The sequence below is a fragment of the Agelaius tricolor genome, unplaced genomic scaffold (assembly GCF_023055355.1).
Source record: "Agelaius tricolor isolate 1412-34295 unplaced genomic scaffold, bAgeTri1.0.p SCAF_2, whole genome shotgun sequence".
Lineage (NCBI taxonomy): Eukaryota > Metazoa > Chordata > Aves > Passeriformes > Icteridae > Agelaius > Agelaius tricolor.
The window spans coordinates 62,955,102-62,978,848 of NW_027269262.1; the positions used below are offsets into that span (position 1 = coordinate 62,955,102).

Below are 23,747 nucleotides of genomic sequence, written 5' to 3' on the forward strand. Positions count from 1 at the left end.
AAGTTCTGTTCAGGCTTATAGAGAAAACTAAAACAGAAAACTATTTAAATAGGAGGACAGTCTTTAAGTCACTAAGTTTGAGCTTGGGAATATTATACCTCCTCTCTTCATATGCACATTTACTGTAGCTTTTAGGAAGTAAATGCTATAGTAAAGATGAATTAAAAAAATACATGCAAAGATTTTGCAAAAGATCAAGACACAGATGATACAATGATTCAATTTTAGTGTCTTGATAACAGCTAAAACTTGACCACCGTAGGGTTTTGGGCTAAAGAAAACTTAACTGCTTCCAACTTAAAAAGAAAAGCAAACAAAATCACAAGAAAACAAAAGCAAAAAATTTTTAACAAGTGAAAAGCAGGATAATTATGCAGACATCAATATGCATCCACATCTAAATGCCAAAGACCCCAATAAGCACTCATATATTTAGAAAGATTCCTTTCTCAAATACAGTGCACAAACATGACCTCGTGTATATATAAATGCACACACCAGCTGTATTTTCTTCCCTACTTGCAGCAAATGTCTCAAAAAAGACAACACTGCATAACATTTTCTTCTGGTGCACACTCATGCAGAAAAGAAACAGAGGCCTAGAAAATTACAGTAAAATTTAGCATTGCACATGGAAGATCAGTCCCATCAAGTGCTTCAAGAGAACTAAATCAAACCTCATCCCAAAAAAGCCAGAAACAAAACCACCTAATACCACTGCCAAATCATAACTGCTTCTTCCTGCATTACTACGAAACACATCTGCAACCTTGGAATTTCTGTCTGACAGACTTCATACCTCTGCCATCTACTAATGACTGACACACCTGATCTTTTAAAAAGATGGATTTTGACTTTTTTTTAATAATGAGAAAAGTATTTTTCACCCCTCCTTTCCAAAAACAGCTGGAGTAGCTTGGCATAAATGTCCAAAAAGTATCTCAACTAGTAAAGGACTGCCAAATTCCACCAAGAAAGGTAAAATGACTGGGAAAAAAGAATAAGCCACTGAAAATCTTTTCTTAAAATGGAAACACTTGTGCAATTTCAACTCTCCATTGCAAGCATTATTATGTCCTCTGAAATAAAGAACTCAAAAGCTCTCTTTCAAGTAGACAGTTGGGTTATGGTTTGAAGGCCTCTTGATTTCAGTTTTATTTAAGAAAAATCAAAGGGGTTTATCTTAATGAATACAGAGCTTAAAAGCACCAGATTCTTGTTAAGTAAAGACTTATCCATACCCTGCAATTTTTAACACACTTTACAAATAAATATAAACTACTTGCATTCCAGATAAGCATTAAAACTCTTACTGGTCCTCTTTTTTCTTTACTCTATTTTCTGTTAAAATCTGTCCAAGATATGCCACAGGCTCAGGATTAAGAAATAATAATAAAAAAAAATCAACAACTACACAAAAAAAATCCAATTCAATCCCCTTTCAACTTACAAAAACGTGCCTCATAGGGACCATAAAATCCATGTAATTACCTGCTGCAGGATCTGTAACTGCTTGACTGGTGATGCCAGATGGTGGTTCTTGAAGCTGGTATGTTGCATTTGTGGAGGGTGTCGTAGGGCTGGTGTTGCTGTTCGTCATGTAATGTGAAGGGTATGGTGAGCTATTATAATACTGTGCATATTGGCCCTGGCCAAAACTGGGATAGGAGGGATATTCCTGCAAGACAAAAAAGCAACTGAGTAGCCCATCAAAGTTTTGCTACTTTTCAGTATAAATTCCAAAATATAACTACAAACACATGTCAGACTTTGAGCACGTATGCTTCCTGGACTTGGTGCTGTAGGACCTCAAACTGTGAGGCAGTAAAACAAAATCTAAATTACACATAATTTAGTATGTCTTCTCATACAAGCAGTTTATTAGACACACTGCTTAAGATGTGTGAATAAGAACATCAACCTCTGACAATTAGCTCTAAGATGACAGATTGAAGAAAAACATTTATAAACATTTTAGTTTAACTTGAAAGATGACAATATCTTTCAACAAACTATTTAAGAGCTACATTTTTTCAGCAGATGAGAATTCTAAGTTTGCCAAAGTTTGCTGAACTCCTATTTGCAAATTTACCTGCTGTGAACTATTAAATCCAGTAGAATTTGTGAGTGAATTATTTCCTGCATATATTCCTGACGATGTTGTAAAACTGCTGCCTGAAATGAAAGGAAAAATTATGTGAATTACTAAAACAAAGTATTGGAAAATAACTTCTATCACACAATTATATCATAACATTATGGCATATTTGTAATATTTCCCATATGTTGACCGATTCAGCTCCATAACATGTTAATACTTAGAGAGTGATAATTCATCGTTCTTACACTCTGTGTTTCATTATTACAATAAAAAAATCCCCTTGAAATTTAGACTGGAATTTTGGACCCACCTCAGGTCTGATTGAAAATTCAGCTATTGCACCCCTCTGAATAACACCCAGCACTGTGGAAGTAATGAGGGTTTCTTTACTTCTTTTTTTATTTTTCTTTTTTTTGTTGTTGTTGAACAATAAGGGCAAGCCTTGTCCCGAGAGACACCATCTCCCCTCATGAAAACCTGATGGCTCTGTTTCTCCTGCCACCTTTGAGAACTATGTCCTCTCCCCTTCCTGAGCCTCAGCCCCTCACAGGAGCAGCAAAAGCCATAACTCCCTGCTCCAAACAGCTCAATCCCACTGCAAAGCCATTAGGACTCACTAATCGATCAGAGACAGCCTTGGGCTGCAAACCTTCCCTCTTTTGACAGAGTGTACTGGGTATGACACAAGAGAAAAAAAAGTACCTCTCTGAAAAGGGAGCCCCAAGATGGAATTTAGCCCAGAGACTGAATTACTGCCTTCATCACCCTCCTCCAGCTTTCATGAGCCACCAAAAATAGACAGATGGGGCTCTCTAATACCCAACCTGAGAAGCTGTTCCACTAAAAGGGCAGCAACTCCCTTTCAGCTGTCTTGCCCTCGCTGGCTGTAACCCAGGAGTGACACAGCCACCAGCTGAGACATATGGATGCACAGGGTGAAGCTACATAAGCCACCACAAAGTCTGTAATGAGGCAACCTATTGAACTCATGCAGCAGGAGAGCACCAGTCAGTATAGGTTATTAAAGTGCACAGGTTGTTTACAGCCTCCCTCACCACCAAAATCTGCCTCAGTGCAAAGATATACAGAGACCTTGGGAGTTAAACTTGCAGGTGAGCAAAGGACACAAGGAGGGATGAAAATCAACAGGGAGTCAGGCACACAGATGAACCAATCCTCTGATGTACCCGACACAACTCAATTAATAAACAAACCCAAAAAGAGGTTACTCATTGGGAGAAGCAACATTTCTTACAAATCCAGAGGACAGGATGCAGGCAGGGGTCCATACTTATTACAAACCCTGAAGGACATTTGTCTGTCAAAATGCTATTTACTTTTCTTAAACAAAAAACACCAGACCAATAGGTATTGAAGCTATGAGAAGTCAGAAGGAAAAATATTCAAATGTTTTGACTGCAAAAGTTACTAAAACCACATACAAGTTAAGTCTCAAAGACGTAGATGAGAAGTTCACCAATAGTGGGAGTAAAGGATGAAGCTTAAACTTAATGTATGAAATAACTATAAACATTTATCTTCTATCTTCCACTAGTGTAAAATCTCTGATTGTTGATAGATGCTACTAATCCTGTGAACTAAAATCAGATTACTTCAGCAGAAGAGTTGACATCCAAGTTTAGCAGATAGTACAGATAAACAGTACTAATGAGAAAAACATGTTGTTTTAAATTTAATTTAAAATTGGAAAACAGATGTTATTTTTTTTATTGTGACAAACACAAAAGCCAAAATACATCTGAAAAATATTTTAAATTGCAATTTGAAATAATATTTTATTTCTAATAGTGCTCTGGCTGGAAAAATATAAATCACTGTGCCTCTTCTTATTTCTATAGGGTTTTTTGCAGATGCAGTAATACATTCAAAGCCAGGTTTTAAAGGCGCACAGTTTGAGCCACTCTAAAAAGATATAAAAGGCCTCTCATAGTCATAAGTAGAAAAAAACCCAGACTTCGTTTGAGGAATATATTGTCTTTCCTCAGAAAGTTTAGAAAATAATTTGCAAGAGCAAATGAGAAAAGTAATTACATGCCAGCCAGCATCTCTCCCTCTCAGACAAAGACACACACACACTAACATGCAGATCTCTCTTTCATCTCATGGTCAGCACTGGCTTCTATGGAGGAGGGGTAAGGGTCTCCTAGACCGTAACAAACATGAAGCAGGTTTCTCAGAAACAGCTCTGTGGGCCACCCAGAACTACAGGCCTGAAGTTGTTTTTAAAATACTCCTGATTTTGCAAATTGTTTTTTAAATATTCAGCCATAACATGGCATAGAGCCGCTATCCTGCCTTAGCCGAACAAACACAAAAATAAGAATCACTACAAAACATGCAATATTTACTGCCCTAAGTTGGCTGGCTACATAGCTTTAAATGTGATAAAAGCTGTAAATTGCAGGTCAAAGGTCTATTTTGCAAAGAGCTCTGACCCACATTAAAGCTGGGAATCCCAGTCAGCATCGGAAGGCGGCCGGACCCTGCTGGGAGTAGGGCGCGCTCCAGGTGCGGGGCGCGCCCTGTGCCGCCGCAGGCACGGGATAAGGTCCTCCCCCGTGTATTGGGACAGAAGCCCATTTGCCTTCCTAGCTCAGTCTCCTTGCCATGGGCTATGTCTATCATCAGGGTACAATGTATGTGGCAGAAGTTTAGTCCCATCTGGCCTCTTGGGAAAGCCTTAGACGGCCAGATGGGCTATTTAAGCTCAAGGTTTCTTCCGTTTGCTTACAGTGTTTAAAAATCCTTGGCAAACTCCCTCTTGTTGTCCTAGTAACTGCTTAGCCATCCAGCACAATATTTTTATACTGTATAATAATAACCAAATACCTTAACGTTTACTTTTTTACGGTTGAATTCCCAAACCAATGGGATAGTTATGCTCTATCATCACAGCCTCGGTAACTAAAACAATGCTAGTGCTCATCGCAGGTCTAGCACCCTTCCAGTGGTAGGGTACTCGGTGGAGGGTACAAGCCATGCCTCTTATCACAATCAAAGGAGACCCAAATAAGACATTTGCAAATGGAGTTCTTTCCTTGCTGTTTCCCCCAGCCCTTCTCCACTCCATTTATCCTCACTGTGCAATCCTTATAAATCTGCCAATATAGGAACAAGGGCCCATTCCCACAGCCATTAGTCATGTAAGTGGTCTTTCAACATCTATGAAGCAACTTATATGAAAAACAGCTTAAGGAACACACTCGTTAAATAAAGTAAGGGGGAGGGGGGGGAGAGGGGAGTGGGGAGATGGGTCACAGAACTGCCCGAGTCCTCTTCTCACCCTGTCCCCTCTGCACTCCCTTATTGAGATTATAAATTTGTGACAAACAAAAATCCAATTACCAGAATAAACTTAGCAAGCAGTCACAGGCAACAATTCTCCTTACAATTTTCATAAGTTGGCAGCCTCTCCCCCCACTATTGTTCGGTGACTAATGACGCTGTAATTTTAGCAGGGTCAGGAAAAGCACTGGGTTTAATTGGCTGCACACGCACCAAGAGGCAGCGTCTCTGCATTGCAGGCAGACATCCATCCCAGGGAGAGGAACCAGAATTAACTCCAAAGCTTTGGAGCACGAGGTAACCCCAGTCAGGGAACACGAGCAGGACAACTGCAAGGCCGCTAGGAAATCCCCTTTGCCGCAGGCAGGAATGCCAGCAGGGCCCCGAGCCGCTGTCATGTAATGCTCGGCTGCGGAGTAGGTTGTGGGATCCATTATCTCCATTTAGCAGCTCAGCAGCTGCACGCAGGAGATGAAGAACAGCTATTGCAGGCTATGACAAGGCTGGGGCTGCAGCCTGCCCATATACTGCTAGAGGGAAAAGGGAGAATAAACTCATTTTGCTCTCTGGAGGTTTCTGCACAAACAACTGAACAGCAGCAGCAGTAACCCCGTCTTCTGTCATGAGAATCAATTTTGTCCTTAAATAATAGTTGAAATTATGAATAGGTTCTCCTTCTGAAATTAAATCAGGAAAGAGAAACAAATGTTCCTGTTTACTTTCAACAGCTGTTCAATCAAAAGGAAGAATTAAGTCAATTTAGAGTTGTTTCAAATACACAAGTTTACTTAATGAAAATATTACAAGACATATAGTCTCACGAGTAGTACAGACATATATTGTCAAACATTTAACTGCAAGAAAGACCTGATCAGAAATGTGATTCTTTCCTGCTTAGCAACTTACAACTCCTCCAGTCCTTTCATTTGAAATATTCCCCTTATTTCCAATCTTATGGTCTCTAAGGTTTCTGTAGAAGACCAGTCCTTCCCTCACCCACTCATTGTGCTGTTTATGAGCACAACAGAAAGGACATACACACCACAGGGATGCTCCAAGTCTGACCTGTGGCTCTTCTGCCCAAGCCAGAACTGTCAGTGATCCATTGACTCCCACAGGTGGGCGGCTCTCAGCCCAAGCACAGCACAGCTAGAGCACAACCCAGAGTAAGACCCCTCCCCCTAAGCCCTGCAGACAATTCCATCATTAAATCAATGGTTCTGATCCTTTTCCTATTAGAGCTTCTTAGAGCTTCCCAACTGGGTCATCTTTAACATATTTTTGCTGAATATTTTAAAATCCTTGCCTCTCAAAGTATACAGATAAAATGCTTTCCAAGATGTTACTGTTCCATCTCTTGACAACTGTCATCTTTGCTGAACTTGAAAATTCTGCTCTTATACAAACTTTGCATATAGCAAAGAAAAAAAAAAGTAATATCTTTTATGGCAGACTCTATGCAGTCTATTGACAAAGTCCAAGCTTTGAACTACTAATGCCAGCATTCACATTACTTACAGCTTTCACTTAAATTTTCTAAGCACTCTCTACATTATCCTTTGCTACTCCCTCTTCCCTCCCTCTGTTGAATGAGTTTCCCATAGACATCTGCAAAACTATTTCCCTATCCTCCCTAAAATCCCTTTTTATTGACATCCCTCTGCTTGAGATCTTTCAAAAAACACCTTTAGAGCTGTTAGGTAACCAGTATGGGGTGCCAACTGTTTATTATACATAAACAGTGTCAGCTTTATTGTTTCATTAGGCTCTTCTAGTCTGTGTGTTTAATTGTAGCCTCCAACTTCTATGGACTATATTTTTATTTGCCTGTAGAAGTTAACACAACAGGATCCCAGTATATGACTGCACTACTGCAATAGAAATTATAGTCAGCCCAGACATGATTTTTCAATCACACTATTTCCTAGCAACTGTGAATTATCAGTTCCTTAAAAGCTGAAATGTTGTTTCAGAAGTTCATTTTAGCTGCTGCTGGCAAGCATTTTGAGCTTTCTCCTACAGAGAGGTAGGATTTTTGGAGGGGGGAAGGTGGGTGTGGAGGTAGGTGTGGAAGTGTGTTTGTTTGAGTTCTTTTGTGCAGCTGCCTGCAGAAAGCAAAACCAGTAACCTTGTTTGGTTATATTTACTCTGATGAGGAGAAGATCATCACTATTCAACATGTAGATGAAAATCCATGTGCTACTCTGGTCCTGTCCCTCTTGCTTGTCAGAGCACACTATAAATCAGCAATATTTGAGATGTCAGAGGGTCACTTCTGCCCTATGGAGCTACTCAACACGCAGTTCAAAAGAAGATTTAAAAAAATGCAACAAAAACCATCTCTCTTGTGTCTGAGCAAAGTACAGGATCAATATATCCTTAAAGCTGTGGAACAAAAACAAAATTGTATTCACTTAGTCTCTGAAAGCACTTCTGCCTCAAGACATTTCATGGAGTGTTTACTTGGTGGCACACAGTTTAGACTGAGCTTAATAATATACAAAGGTGCTAAAATTATAAAAAAGTGGTCCATTTTTGTGATTGATGACTTATTTCAACAATTCCAAAATTACAACACACCTGATATCTACTGCCAATTCAGGGGTGAAAAGGCCTGCAGCAGACATCCCAAAATAACTACTTCTGGTAAACAAAGATTTTAAAAAATATCTGTTAAGCCTGAACAATCCAGAACCAGGCACAACCAGTGACTTCTCAATACAGAAGAGGGAAAAGGAATTGGGAGAACAAGGTGGAAAGACATTAAGTAAACTAAACAGGCAAGTACAGCTACAAAATATAATTGATAATAATAGCCTGCACATACAAAGACTTACAGCTTTTAAATAGACTTCAAAGAAACAGACTTCAATCATTACTTAGCTACCTCCACAGCTGCAGTAGGTATTTTTATCTTCTTCTCCCTCCTTGAACACGCTCAGGTGTCAAATTATATTTGGCACTTCCTAAATTCATAATCCTGTCACGTTTTACAGGACTAGCTTTGTCTCATTCACTATTTGCTAAACTATTGCTATTCAGAGATACCTTTTTTTACTGTAACAACACTAGAATATTTCACTATTTAAAATTTAATGAGCAAGGGGTCTTCTAAACTGCTGAGAGCTGGCCTGTTGCTCTCTCAGCAAAGGCAATCATCATTTCATCAACAACTGCAATAAAATCAGAGTTAAGAGCTCAAGCAAACATCCATTTTTATTCTAGGAATATAACAAAATAAGGAGGAGAAAACCCCACCATAGCATTAGCTATATCTAATTAATGGTAACATCTGTTTATACAGACCTTGCATCTGGTAGCTATAGGGAGCCTGTCCAGGTTGAGGTGTGCTAAAGCTGGCACCGTAGCTGAGAAATCCTGTTTGTCCAGGTGACTGTGACTGTGCCAATCCACCTTCTGTCTTGATGCCTGCCCACAATGCACCTAAATCAGTTAGTGACAGCAAATCTATTTGTTCATATTCAAACAGGGATGGAAAATAAAATCACTTAATTAACAGCCATTTTAACATATACCTACTATTGCCTGAGAGAACAAATATTGAGAGCATGCACAAATTAATAAGGTAATGGCAGTCTAAGAGCACACTGAAAACTGAAGTTCACCAGGGAAAGGTTAAATTCAAAACTGTGTTTCCAATAACTGCAAAAGAAATTTATACATGAACAGGAAGTTGCATTATTCCTTTTTTCCTTTCCTGCCAGAGGCAAACTTTTCCATATATTCATGACATTACACAGAGGTAGATTAGCAACTTTATATGAATTTAATGAAGCATAGCATAGCCAAGCTCTCCTGCCATTTACCCATTAATGACATAAACGAAAATTACATTGTATATTATTCCTACATGAAAATCACACAGCTCCAAGAATGTTTTTTTTTTAAGAATTAGAAGTGGATAAAGAAAACTAGCAGTATTAAGTGCAATGATGATTTTTCAAAGGTAATTAAACATTAATTCAGTTCTTTAACAAATAATCACCTAAGAGACAGGAACTATTCCTGAAGCAATCTCCTGAACTGGGAAAAACATAGCAAAGCCATTAATCTGCACTGGTGTAGAAATCCATTACACACCACATTACTCTCTCACTTCTAAATTTAGTTATAAAATAATCCAAAGTCTGATCAGTGAATGACTTGCTGCCTAGTTTCAGTGATTCTTCCCTCAATTTGTAAGGTAATGAGCAAGCAAATATCAGCAGGCAAAATACTGAGGAAATGCACACAATTCAGCCTCTGTCTCTTAGTTTTAATTATAAGGTTGTCCCAACATGAACTACCATTTAAAAATAATTATAGCCAAAGTAATGGAAAAGTGATACAATATTCTTAGGTTTCATTGTGGCATTCAGTGATAACTCATTGTTCAGAAACCAACAATATTTGAACTGGATTTACTAAGTGTGAATTAGTAACATTCATTTGAAAATTACTGTTAATCTAAGTTCATTTCCTGGTTGGATTTTTCTATAGACAATATTCAACAATGTTTCAAGGTAGGAGTGGGCTCAGAAATTAATGCGTTGGCAAAACTTCAATACCTCCCTGTATACAAATGGCAGCATATTTTCTACCATCTAAGTAATTATTTTTCAACTGTTGTGATTAATTCACCTCAATTCCTTCTGCCAGACCTTCTAACTGCTGAGCTAAACCTGTTTGCTTGTTTTTCCCTGATGCTTACTTGATTCTTCTGTTTCATGTTACAATTAACCAGTTCGAATGACGAATCCCGACACCTCGTTTCCAAGGGGAAACTCCTGCTGTGGATGGTTTGGTATCAACAATCCCTATTTGTTGTCTGTTTAAGGACTTCTGAAATGCTGATTAAATATGGCTTAGAGAAAGTTTAACTAAATCAAGCATTAAATTTCTAGCAGCCTGATCCAAGTCTCCATCTCAGACGGAGCAGGAGATGATCAAAAGCAGCAGTAGGAGGATGCCACTTGAGTGAAGACAACTTGGCACTGACATGCGCTTTTGCACCTCCATGCTATGAAGAGCCTTTCATCTCCTGGGACTTATACTTGCTCTCATCCCCAAAGCCTTCACTCATCAAACCTTGATGCTCCCTTCTCCCAAGTCTAATGTACTCAAGGAAGTGGGAAGGGACAGTGACACAAGAGGACTGCCAGGATCTGGAAGGTAAAGAAGTTGGTAAGCAAAGCCTTTGCTAGATGCTGGTGCTGGAGCAGGCAGGAGGAAAGAGCTTCAGGAAATTCTCCAGCCTCCTCAGGGGCTTTGCAGATGAAGCAGAGCCAGGAGCCCCAGGGCAGCAGCTGTCAATGGCATTCCCCTCCACCCCCCTTCCTGCCTGCATGGCTGCATGGCTGTGGAGGTGGGGAACTGGAAAAATGAAGAGGCTAGAGGTACAGTTGAGCACCTTCCCAAACTCTACTCTAGAGAGAAAACCTGAGGCAGGCTGATACAGAAAATCACAAATACTCTTTCTTTCAGTAGACACAGAGTAAAGAAACAATAAGAAAGAGGCCTCAACTCAGTTTTTTCTTTCACATAGGCATAAGTCTTCTCCCTTTATACTGCTGTAAGATTTCTGCCTGGATGAAAGAAAGGCAAGACAGAGGGTACATGGGGTCTAAACTGGTAGAATCAAAGGGTAGAATTTTGGTTCTAAGCAAGGCTTCAGCTCTTGCTTATTGCAAATGAGTGTCCTAATGCTCCCCAATTGCATTTGGGAGCACAGATTATATGGCATGCCTTAAATAAGCAAAAATATATGTTAAGTCCTAAAACTTTTTAATAGTTATTTGCTTTTAAATATTACTCCTATAAAGGAGCACCTTAGCACCAGCCACAAGGCACAAGTCTGAAAAGAACAAAGCACATAAAAATTCTCTTGGCTCAGGAGCTGAGGATTTCAGTGGTCAAAAGTAAGCTCTGCAATGTAAAACATTGCAAATTTATCTGAAGTCCTAGGCATGGGGGATGGACTAGGCAAAAAACCAAAGCAAAACAAAAGAGCAGGCAAGCATGTTAACCCCCACAAGCAGTTGCCAAGTAAAGCAACTCTCAATTACAGCTCCGACGACAGTGAGACAGCTAAACTCAAGTAGTGAAATCAAGGCCTGGCTGAAGTCAGTGGGAATTTTAGAGTTGACTTCAGTGAAGTCAGGATTTAATCCAGAGGAACCAAGCAAAAAACAAAAAAGTCACTGTTTGGGCTGCCCAAACCTAGCAGTCAGCCAAGTATGAACATGAGGTGTCCACAGGAGAAACAGGTCAACAAAGGAAGGGTGGGGGAAAGGGTTGTTTGTTATCATCCCCCCTGATCCAGATGGAATTAGCAGACAAGCTCTCATCAGCAACAGGAGCTCTTGTGTGTGTGTGTGTGTCTGTGTGTCTGTGTGTCTGTGTGTGTCTGTGTGTCCAAGACTCCCCATCTCACAGTGTAAGTTTAAATATGTTCATTCGAACTGAAGCTGAAACATCCAATTTATACTGAGGAACCTATTTTAAAGTAAGGGGAAAAATAATGTATTTCTTTTGCCTAGTGTTCACCATAATCTGCCACAGGATACACTTGAGATCCAGTGGATTTTCAATTTGCAGACCTCAAGATGAAAGATTCACCAGTTTTGCACTTAAAACTTTTAATACTTTTAAAGTGAACAGCTTATATGGCGAGTTCTGTCCTTTTGGTATAAAACTTATATTATCTGAACATATTTTTACAAAATATACTGCTCAAAGCATGTGGATTGTATAGTTTTAATATATTCCCCCAGAGGAGTATAAGACCTATTTTCTAATAATGCATCCTTGCTGCTGCACTGCTATGTTGTCTGCCAGCAGACAGTCTGGCAGGAAAATGGTCTCACCCATGGCAGCTTGTTTTTAAATTAAATTTTTTGGGAAATATTTGCTACTTAGTACTATCTCCTTCATCAGGCAGACTGAGCTTTAGTGGCAATTTACCTCAATTTTCACCTCCAGGGAGTTTTAAAACATTGGAAAATGAGATTTTTTTTGATGGAGGCATTTTTGAATCGTTTTTTTTTTGCCTGCTGAAAATCAGCACAGTCTCGTAGATTCATCTGGATTCTAGTAATCTGTACCAGCTGAAATTCAGACTTTTACATCCTAAAGTAACCTCATGAACTACTGGGGAGCGGAGCCCTGAGCAAGTCACCAGGGGCTGGGTCTGTGTCATGGAAACCCTGAGATCTCTTTTCCCATTTCACTGCTGTATTTTTGATGTCACCAACAGAAAGCTAATCATGGACCTCTGGGGTTTATTTTCTTGAGTACCTTTTTAGCTCCTTAATACATAAATTAAACATCACTCATTCCGAGGTGAGAAAACTAGCAACAGTCTTCCACAAGAAATGCTCTAGTGCTGTCCCACTAAGCACTAACCTAAGGGTCACACAGGCTTGATCTAAAGAACATTTACCTGAGGAATAAAAGAGCACGGCCGGGATTTCTTACCATAGGAAGGGATTCCATAGGGCTGGCCGGGCTGGGGGTAGGTGGCATAGGCTGTAGCTTGCTGCATTCCCGCTGGGAACTGTGTCTGCCCATAGGCAGCCATCGTTTGTGAGGACGGGGTGGGGAGAATGTGTGGGTAGGGTCTGCTATTGATTACAAGGGACAGAAAATAGGACAGACACTGCATTAGACAGACATGCACGTGCTTATTTTTAGCCTTATTATAATCCTGCTGCTTCATTAACACATAATCATAGGCTGTGCTAGACAATGGAAACTTTAAGAGACAAAATAAGAAAGAAATAATAAGAATAATATAATAATAAAGAAACAATAAAAAATCAATAATAAAAGAATAAGTGAAATACGAACTTTACAAATATTTTTCAAATACATTCTTAGCATTTAAAAAAAAAAATCCCTAGAAGCTGCTGCAGTTTAAATTATGGCTTAACAGATGGACTCAATTATTATTTTAAATGAGGTTAAAATCTCACTATTCCAGTTATTATTATTACTACTACTATTATTATTTTAAAAAGATATCATACTTGGAAGGGTAAATCTGTGGTGGGGAGAACTGGTGTGTTTGTCTTGGGCTGAAACCACTGCTTCCAATTGCTGCACCAAGGAGAAAAGAAAGCATACAGAAGTGTAAATACACACACCAAAGATAAATATTATTTTTCCTAATAGAATTTCAGAGTATTAACAAGATTTTAATTAAATTCAAATATCATTGATACCTTAGATAGAAAATAATATTTTATGAGGAACTATACAGGAATGCTTAACATTAAAATCTTGATTGCAAATCTCAAATACTAAATTACCCCTTTGTACAATTCCCGAGCCATAGTTTATTCTTTGGTTGCACACAGGCAACATTTTCAATGCAAACAACCTATTTCCTAGTGGAAACATTTCCCTTCATATTTTCAAAGGATTGTTGATATCTCAAGTGCAACATTTTATTAACTTTTAGAATTTTTAAGACCTACATTTTATGAAGGAGCTTTATGCGTGCCTCGATTGAAAACACATGGCCCGCTTCAGAGCACGCGCCTCTTTTTTAAAAAAAAAAAAATCCCTAATGTAGACTATGTATTACCTTATTACACTTCTATTTTCTTCCACCTTATTTGCTGTCTAAAATGCTTTCAGCCCTTTAAATCAGTATTGCAGAAGGATGTCCAGGGTGCAGATGCAGTTAGTGAAACAGGTAAGCAGAGGAGGCCGCGCCATGAGCTGCTCCCTGCGCAGCCCCAGCTGACGCGGAGCCTTCCCCCAGCACTGCTCACTTCTGTCAGCATCTCTGGGTGCTGCTCAGAGTGTGGCAGCTCTGCTGGCCTCCTCTGCTCAGGATGATATTTTTGGGAGCCTTTCCCTCTCTGGTTACTGTCTGGGTGTCACTTCTCCTCTAGGTCCCAAGGTGGGCCTGGGAGCCTTTGCCAGGAAAGGGTCAGCAGCAGGTTATGAGACTACTGTAAGATCAGACAGCCCGAGAAACAACAGGCCTTATTGCTAAGTGCTTGGAAATAAACAAGGCACACATCATTACCCCTCACCAGCTACCCCCTTCCTGGCCAGCTACAGGGAAAATCCATCATCTTTACACTCTGGGGGGGGAAGCAGGGAGTCTCTTTCTTTGCCTTCTACATCCGATGATTTTTCTTTTCTGCGGCCTGTGAGGCTGCAGGCATGCCAAGTGTTACACTCCAACCTTTACTCAGATCACCACAGATGTATGTAGCTACAATTAGGTACATAGTGTATTTTCTTCTTTCAGAGAATTAAAATACCTTAGAAGCCTTTCTTTGGGCTTTCAGGCTTGATGCTTTCAAATTCATCAGCCTTTACAGAAAATGGAGGCTGTGACAAGACCAGGAAAGGGCTGGCTACCAGGAGTCTGACTGGTTGTGAGACGTCAAATTTTGCCACTACTGAAATGTAATCCCACAATATAATATTAGATCCTTTTCTGATTTGATTTGCACCATAAAACCAATGTGCTAGAAATACCACAGTTAGTCCACAGGTGTGCAAAACTCAGCAAACATCTTAGACTGTTCTCACAGTGTTTGTATCTTGTATGCCAGAAGCTAAGATGCATTTGCCTTCCTCTAAGAAAAGAAGCCTGACAAAAGAATAAATACTTTGGTAATAATAAATTACAAGAAATGAGGAAGACCTACCCCTCAATTAGAATAATAATCACAGAGGTATGTATGTTTACTCACAGAAAACAAAAAATAACTCCTCTGGGCCAGAAAACTCCCTAGTGAGACTCCCACCAAAGACAATAAGCCTGGTATCAATCAGCCTGATACTGTAATGCTCCTTATTTGGGGAAAACTCCTGTTGACTTAGACTAAAATGTAGAGAAATTGGTAAAAGATGTAAAGTACAAAAGGCTTTCTAAGAGAGGTGCACAGATTTAGATCACATGGGATAAGAAAAAAAATAAATGAAAAAAATGCTGAGCTTAAAACTTTGGTTTATTCCTTACCTGATCCTGAGAAATTGTCTAAAGACCCGTCTGTGGTAGTAGTAGTAGTGATCTCACTGCTGTTCATTGGTTCTGTTTTAACTACAGAAATATAAACAGAAGATATTCTATATGCTCCTAATATTCTTGCAGGTGCATGCACACACACTCACCACAAACACAAACTCAATAAAGCAGAAATCTGCCAAAAAAGTTCTAAATCATGACTATCAATATTTTGCATTTTATGTATTTGTGTATACAAACAGTGCAAAATACTGGCAGCTATGATTTATTTACACATGAATATAAGATGATCAAGAGGGTTATTCCTGTCCCCAAGGAATAAAAGCCACTGTAACAAACCAGAAGTCCATGCAACTCTCTGCACCTGTCCTGATTCCTCTTAATCCTACAGACCCAACAATAAGGATCCACATTTAGATCAGGTCACACAGCATTTACAGGCTTGAAAGACAGCAAATTGAATAAGACAAAAGAGGAAATAATTTTAAAATTATTTTCGCTGAGGGCTGTTCAAATCTTGCTTCCAATTAAATAATTTTTCAGAGAAAAATTAAGGATTTGTGATGAAGTAAAACACTTTTCTTGTGGTGGATTTCTCCTCTCAAAATGAAAACCAACAGAATACAAAAAGAGGACACACTCCTCACCAAATACTTCAAAGAATGCTTTTACATTTTATCCCTCTGCACCCACAACATAACATGGCTGTCTGAGAGTTAAAAAGAAATAGACCAAGTGATTATTGCCTGGCTCATGCTGATTCATAATTAATAATCAATTTTAATGACTTTTAATAAAACCTCAAGTAAATTAACAATTTCCCTTTCTGTCAGTCCAGTGCAAAGTCTGTAATGCTAAGATCAGGACAGTATCCTGATCCAAAGAGCAAGGATGGGGCTGACTTGGCATGGATGCAAAATAGGCACCAATAGCTACTCCCCATACAGTTTGTCTATACATGTGTGTTCAGGAATTACAACCATCCCTAGCAGAAACCTTTGGTACCAAGTTTGAAAAGGGTAGGCAGAGGGATGTCCCTCTTCTCACAGAAGACCTTTCCTTTCATTGCCAGTCCACGTTCTTATTTTTGCATGTTTTATTTCCTTCACCAAGCCTCCTCCATGGGATTTGCAAGAAATCTCTCAAGATTTTAATAATCGTCCAGTATTTTCTTTTGACTCTCATGAAGGATTTCTGCCTGCTAACTTGGGAGTTCAATGCTTAGCTGCACACAAAACTCTGCTGTGTCTGCATTAACAAGCAATGCAGTCCATTTAGGAAAGTTTCATGAAGTGAAATGGTTGGGGCAGAGGGCCCAGTGTCCAGAGGCTGGGCATTTTTTAGAGCATTTATTCAGCTTGAGAACATTAGCTGCACTTCTGCAAAGCAGCTTTTTTGAAACAAGTAAAGTCCAAGAGACTCCCTAAGGGGAATTACTGTGGTAAGAAAAGGTGGCCACAAGGTTCACTCCAAAAGTGCGCTCATGATTTGAACCATAACTCTATTACAAAGGTATTTCCTAAAAACACAGCATGTAAGTTATTCACTACCCATTTAATGACTAAACACTGAAAGTCTAACACACATATACAATGAAATATTTATTATGAGTGTCTATCACAAGTAATTTTTCAGAAACACTTTTACAGCATGTTCTATAGTTTGTCAACCTAGATATGAAAAATTATAGGATCTACATCATCTTCTGCATTTTCTTAAAAGTTTATCACAGCTACATTTTAAAGTCAGACTCACACTTCTCTCATAGACTACTCCAAGTTTCCCCAGAATGTGCAAGTCTTCTGAGCCTAATTTCCATAATGCAATTGTACTTTGGGAATAACAATGAAAGATGCTTTCCTCTATAGCTGGTATCTGTGGTGGAGGAAAACAGAGGAAGATAAGACAGATCCACCTAACCTGGAGTAAAGGGTGGAAATTTTCAATATGTGCTTTCTCCAAACTCTTCTCCATTGCAGAAACAACATTCCATATTCTTCATTTTTTGGATCACTCCAAATTAGTAGTCCGAGGACTATGCTGAACTGCCTCACACAGTATAGAAACGTAAACTGTCAGTTCTAGATAAAAAGCAGTTACTTCCTTCCTTCTGAAAAGGACTTGGGATTTCTGGAGGGTGAGAAGTTAGGTGAGAGCTGGAAATGTCCATTTCCAGCCCAGAAAGCCCAACTGAATCCTGGGCTGCATCAAAACAGCATGGCCAGCAGGGCAAGGGAGAGGATTCTGCCCCCTGCTCTGCTCTCTGAGACCCTACTGGGAGTGTGCATCCAGCACAGGAAGGACATTGACCTGTTGGAGCAAGTCCAGAGGAAGGACACCATGATGATTGGAGGTGTGGAGCACCTCCCCTGCAAGGAAAGGCTAGGACATTTGGGACTGTTGAGCCTAGAAAAGGTTTTGGGGTGATCTAATTGTGGCCTTCCAGTACATGAAGGGAGCCCACAAGAAGAATGGAGAAGGACCTTTTACAAGAACACGTAGTGTCAGAAAAAGGGAGAATGGATCCAAAGGGAAAGATAGGTTTACACTAGATACCAGAAAGAAATTCTTTATTCGAGGGCGGTGAAGCACAGGAACAGGTTGCCCAGAGGAGCTGTGGCTGCCCCATTACTTGAAATGTTCAAGGACAGGTTGGATGAGCCTCTGAGCACCTATCTGGATCCTTGTTTAAGATACCATTTTCAGAAAAACATTGTCAAGATGTAATTTCTGTTTCTATGACTAATGAGCAATACTTCTGTTCAACACAGTTTAAAACTCAATGCTGTTTACTACACATACTACTTTTAAAGAGACAGGAAAAATATGAAATACAATGCAGTGCCATCTTCATGGGAAGGAATTCTAGTTGCTGACTGAGGTGCTCACCAATTTTTCCTAAAAACTTTATGTTTCCTCTCTCGGCTGTTCCACCTCCTGAATATTAAAAAAAAAAAAAACAGGATAGAAGAAAAGATGTTCCCATTATTCCTGGATCCCTGGATCTGGATACCCATTACTTGGGTGATGAAAAATATGCCCTAGAAGGCTGTCTTTAGAAACAACCACAACCTTAATGAACCTTTGTGGCAAAGATAGTTGGGAATTTAATAAAGATGAATAGGTACTGAAAAACTCTCCATTCTCCAAGTACTTTAAAATGCCTGAAAATTGCTGCATAATTCCTTCTATCAGCCTAAGCACATTTAAGAGGATGAAATCTTCCTATACAAAGAAATAAACTGAGAAGAATAGCCATGGGTTTACCTGTTGGAAATATTTACATGTACTCTTACTGCAAACTCTTGTTTGTCCAAGGCAAAACCCAACTGCCATGGAGCATCTTTCACCCCAGAATCACAGGGAAAGAGAACTGAAGAGGGATTGCCTAAGAATACAGGCCTCACAGTCTATCCCAGCAGCACATGAGTCATCCATGTCTATGATGAGAGACATATGGAGCTGTCCAAGGAAGCCAGGCTTTGGCTGGGCACAGATCTGGCCCTGCCACATGCTGCTTACGGGTGCTCTGGAGTTCAGCTCTTCACATTTTCCATGGCAATTAACATTTCTGCAACATGTCCTAAGCTTTCACAAGATGACACTGGGACATGAGTGGGAATATTGCCACATCTAGACAACACACATTGCAAGCTTGCCAGGACCAGCCAACACCATGCTCAGTTGTGGTAGAAACTGTGGAAAGTGACACAGGAAAAGTTCCCCTTCCTGCTGCTCCTTTATCAAAACTGACCTTTACAGAGATGCAGAATCATCAGACTTGAATTCTAGAGACAGACCCTGATTTAGCAATGTACTACTAAGTTTTAGTGCCACCCATATCACTCATGAATGAGATTATCAATAAGAAGTCCAAGAAGCAGACTAATGTCTTCTTAACCTGCTGCAAAAAGTCAGTGTTTATTTACAACCAATGATTTAGATTTGCTTTATATATGGAGGAGCTTAAGAAATTATGTCAACGAAGAGGTTTTTTCCCCTTATTTTTTGCTTCTAGTAATTTGTGAGATTCTAATAATACTTAAAAAGAAACTGTGTAAGAAAACACACGGAACACTAGAAAAAATAGGAGTAGCAGATAATAGCACAAATGCTAGCTTGAAGAACAAAAAGAAAAAAAAAATCAGAGATATCACAACTGCTGATCTAATGTTATATAGATTGTTAAGATTTTTCTTCTAAAAGAACTCAGGGACTGAAAGTGCAATGTGCCCTGTTTTGTCAGCTGTATAGCAAAAGGTGGTTAAAAAATGACTTACATGGCAGTTTCTGAACTCTATTGAGAGAGAGAACTCCAGACCAGAACCCACAAGTTCATGTGGTTCATTGGCCAAGTAACAACTTTCTGAGTTCACAGCTTGTCATGCAGTTCCTGGTATATATATCAGTAAAGACTGTTATGAGAATGAGATGCTGGCTATTTTAAATATGGATTCTGAGACCTAATATTTGGCTACTCACAGAAGTTGTAGGAATACGTCATAAAGATTTGCACCTTCAAGCATGCAAAAAGTAAGGTTTTAAAATATCTTTTAAAAATTGCTTTTATTACATTAAATACATATAAGTCTTGCTCCACTGAACTCATTTTTGTTAACAGCTATGCCATATACATTAAATCAGAATAGAAATATTGCAAACATGCCTGGCATTAAATAGGTTTTGATTTTGCAGTTTCAAGATTGAATTAACACTATGATGTTATATTTTTTGTATTTTACAAAAAAGTGGGCAAAATTAAATTATTTGTGGCTGACAGCTCTCAGTGTTCATGGGCTACAAGAGACTCAACAAAGTGTGGTAGTTTGTTTATAGACATACATAAAACCACAATCTCTTGCCCTATTTTGGCTGGCATCTTCAAATAATATTAGTAACTAAACACCATGTAAATCTTGATTAAGTACTTCATGTATAATCAATTGCTATTCACACACTGTTTTGTTTGACATCATCCTGTTTCTATACTCACTATAGAAGCCCAAATTTCACCTAGAAGCATAAAGATAATTTTTCCTGACAACAGGACAAGAATTCTACCTTGAACCTCTAAGCTGATTATATTTTCCATTATTTTATTCAAACAGCCCTTTGTTTGTAGGGAAGAATCTTGCAATTATAAAAAGGTTACAGGATACTCAATTATACTAATTCCTATCCAGGATATTATTGTCTCTTTCTATCACAGATTATCAAATCATCAGCTTCTGACCATGAAGCCTGATAAACTTACTTGTTACTGCTTCTCAAAGAAGAGAACTCTTCCTGAATCTTATTGTCTGGAAACTACCAGGAGGTAATTTCCAGCCTAAATTTTTGTATGGTTTTCAAAAAAGTCCCTGCTCAAAGCAGCACATTCTAGTTCAAGCCCAGACTGTTCCCTGCTTTCCCCTCCTCTGATGTGAGAGGCTTCAAAACTTCCCCAATATTTGGGCTGTGGTTTTACCACATACACCCCCAAGACTCTCATCTTCCTCTTATGCATTTAAGGTGAAAGAGATTTAACATCCTCGTACCTCCTCATCTAGCAGTAAAAACCTTAAATTTACAAAGAAATGGTGTCACTGCTACAGTGCAAAATCAGAAACAAAATCAGAAAGAAAATTCAAAAACATCTGGATAGAGACAAAGGTGGACAGTATTTGTAGCTGCTAAGCAAGATTCAGCTTGGATTTTTATCTGAAAGTACAGTCATGGGTTAAAATTCACTGCAGCTGGGAGATGAGAGTATCTGAGTCAAACTAAGGTTCTTATCCCTTCACACTCACATGTCCAGTTATACCAAATGTTTGTATCTCTCCCCTGCAAATGGAGGCAGCATATATCCAAAACCAATCCTTCTAAAAGTGTCATGGACTTTTCTCTTTTCTTTTTTTTAAATTTTCCTCTTTTCAGTTGGGAATCTGACAATGCACATGTTTAACATTTTGCAGTGCTCCCAAACGGTATTCACATTCTTTAACCAAAGCCAGACAAAATGACCACAAAACATCACAGGCCCAGTTGTTAAGGGCAAAGAAGGTTGTCTTCACTACCTTCTGGGAACATGGAGGTTTTCATGTGAACAAGAGAGCAGCATGGAGAAGTCAAGCCTGCTCTGCCATTTAGGTGTACAAGACACAAGACTATCTCATGAAGATAGAAGCACAATGACAAAGCAGGTGGGACTTTTCATAAATGGGAAATAATATGGTCTACATTTGGCCAGTGTCTGAACTCCAGGACTGACAGACTTAAAGCCAAATTCCCCTGGACAAAGAGATAGATAGTTCTAGCTTCTGTTCCCCTCCAGCTAGCACTAGCAGCAGCAAATTCCCTAGCTTGTTTCATCAAACCTGGTGACACAGGTACTTCACTCACTGACCAGGGGTGAAATGACATGGCTAAACCCGAAGTGTAACCAAGTTTCATCCTTTTTTATCTACTTGGGACAAGCAAAATCCATCAGAAGATTATAAGGTGCAAATGCAAATGCTATATCATTAAGCCACAAGTCTGAAGTTGCTAAGGCTCTTCAAATACTACCCTATTAAGGTGTGATCTTTGACTAAGATGTTCTACTTCTGTTCCTTCTGCAGGTGCACAGTGACAGCTGGGGCTGGATTTCCTTCTCATCTGTATTACTGGCCAGGCATATGACAAATGACATTTCATTTGACATTTTTGTATGGAATCACACAACTGTACACACATGTGCATAACAGGCTGGTCCCACTGGAAAGACACCACCCCTAGAATGATGTGCTGTGGCTGGTTTTGAGAAAAGAAGTGGATATCCTCACAGGCCCTTGAAAGCCCACAGCCTGCACACAACCACTGGGCACATGGAGCTCTGGGGCCCTTGGGCACACTCAGAGGATGCTCTCACACCCACACTTCATCCACTGTCTGAAACAGCATGTGTTGTGAACATCTATCTGAGAAGCTTTCAAAAATAAATGATATTAAATTAATAGTGCTTCTAAGATTTTCTTTTTTTTTTAAGTAATTTGTCATTTGCAGTATTTTGTTTACTTCAAATGACTGTTGGAACCAGTATTGCTATTAACTTATCACTTAAAGGAAGTCCTTTCTTTCAGGAAAGCTAATGGAGGAAACTGAAATAGAGCCTCTTTCAAAAATGGATGCACATACATATAGAAAAGACAGTAAGTAAATAAACATTTGTCAGCCAGTCTCCTCCCCAAGACCTTGCAACAGGAGTTGCTTGACTGAGTAAGCAGAGAAGTGAACAAGTCATTTCACTGGCCAAGTACCTATGAAAGAGGAATAATAGAGCATTATGCTACATGTGCTCAGGACAGAAAGACTCTTGGTGAAGCAGGAGAATAAAAGGTAAGACAGAGTCTGGAAGGAAGCCAGTGTAATACAGCAAGGAAAAAAAGGTGAAGAGCAGGGAGGAAAGGCTAGTTCAAGTCAGCCCCTTGCCTTCACATAAATCAGCTGTATCTGATTTTTATCCTCCAGAAGTGACATCAGGTGGAAGGCTCCTACTAGCCTCTACAGAACCCCCAGCTTGCAATTGGGAGCCCAGGTCCCCTGCAATTTTTGCCTCTGGCCAAAAAATGGTCCTCTTGCACTCTTCTGGGATGAGTAAAGAAGTCAGCATCCAGAGCTCTTGATGCTAACACCCTACTAAAAGGCAAATATTACATCTACCTTTAGTCTTTAGTATGCTATTATTTCAGGATGTCTAAATAGGGAGGTACCAATTACAAGTTTCATACCATCAAGCTCCTTAGTGCAAACACAAGTATAGAAATTTCAGCATACATAATTAGCAGGACCTCCAGAAATGAGTAATTAAAAGGTACAACCAGAATCACCAAAAGAAGCATTATTTTGCCTGATTACCATCACCTACCACAACTTTGCATCCCAAAGCACACAAAAAACCAAAAATTGTATAAAAAATAAGAATAAATTAAAAATTATTCACTGCCAATGTGAATTGCTTAATTGTAATACTGAAAGACTATTTTGAGTGCTACAAAGTATTGCTAGAATTTCAAGAAATACAATTTATAGAAATATAATTTACTTAGAGAAATCTGCATCAGATGCCACAACAGCAACCAGCTCTATCCTCTCTATAGATTTTGACATCTTACTCCCCCATTACTTTAGGAAATACTGAAAACAATTTTTTCTCCATTCTGTAATACTGCAACTTGACAGCAAACATACCACACAGTGCTGCCTTTTGAAACCCCGAAGATGGATTTATGTTCACCAGACTTAAAACAACCTTTTTAATGGCCACAAATCAGATAGTCTCGTAGTGGAGAGCTTTGACTGCCTTTGTGTCAGATCTCATTCTCAAGTTGC

General features: G+C 39.3%; 1 protein-coding gene across 4 annotated transcripts in view; it reads right to left on the reverse strand.

The window, feature by feature from the left end:
• The window catches only part of EYA1 (EYA transcriptional coactivator and phosphatase 1), a 159,752-nt gene that overhangs the window by 56,829 nt on the left and 79,176 nt on the right, over positions 1–23,747 (reverse strand). For all 4 annotated transcript variants that reach the window (XM_071420946.1, XM_071420940.1, XM_071420962.1 and 1 more), the window contains 6 exons: positions 15,393–15,473; positions 13,435–13,504; positions 12,884–13,029; positions 8,714–8,851; positions 2,093–2,175; positions 1,492–1,678 (listed from right to left, as the gene is read on the reverse strand). In XM_071420946.1, coding sequence (XP_071277047.1) covers positions 1,492–1,678; positions 2,093–2,175; positions 8,714–8,851; positions 12,884–13,029; positions 13,435–13,504; positions 15,393–15,473 — 705 coding nt within the window. The remainder of the gene's footprint in view (positions 1–1,491; positions 1,679–2,092; positions 2,176–8,713; positions 8,852–12,883; positions 13,030–13,434; positions 13,505–15,392; positions 15,474–23,747) is intronic.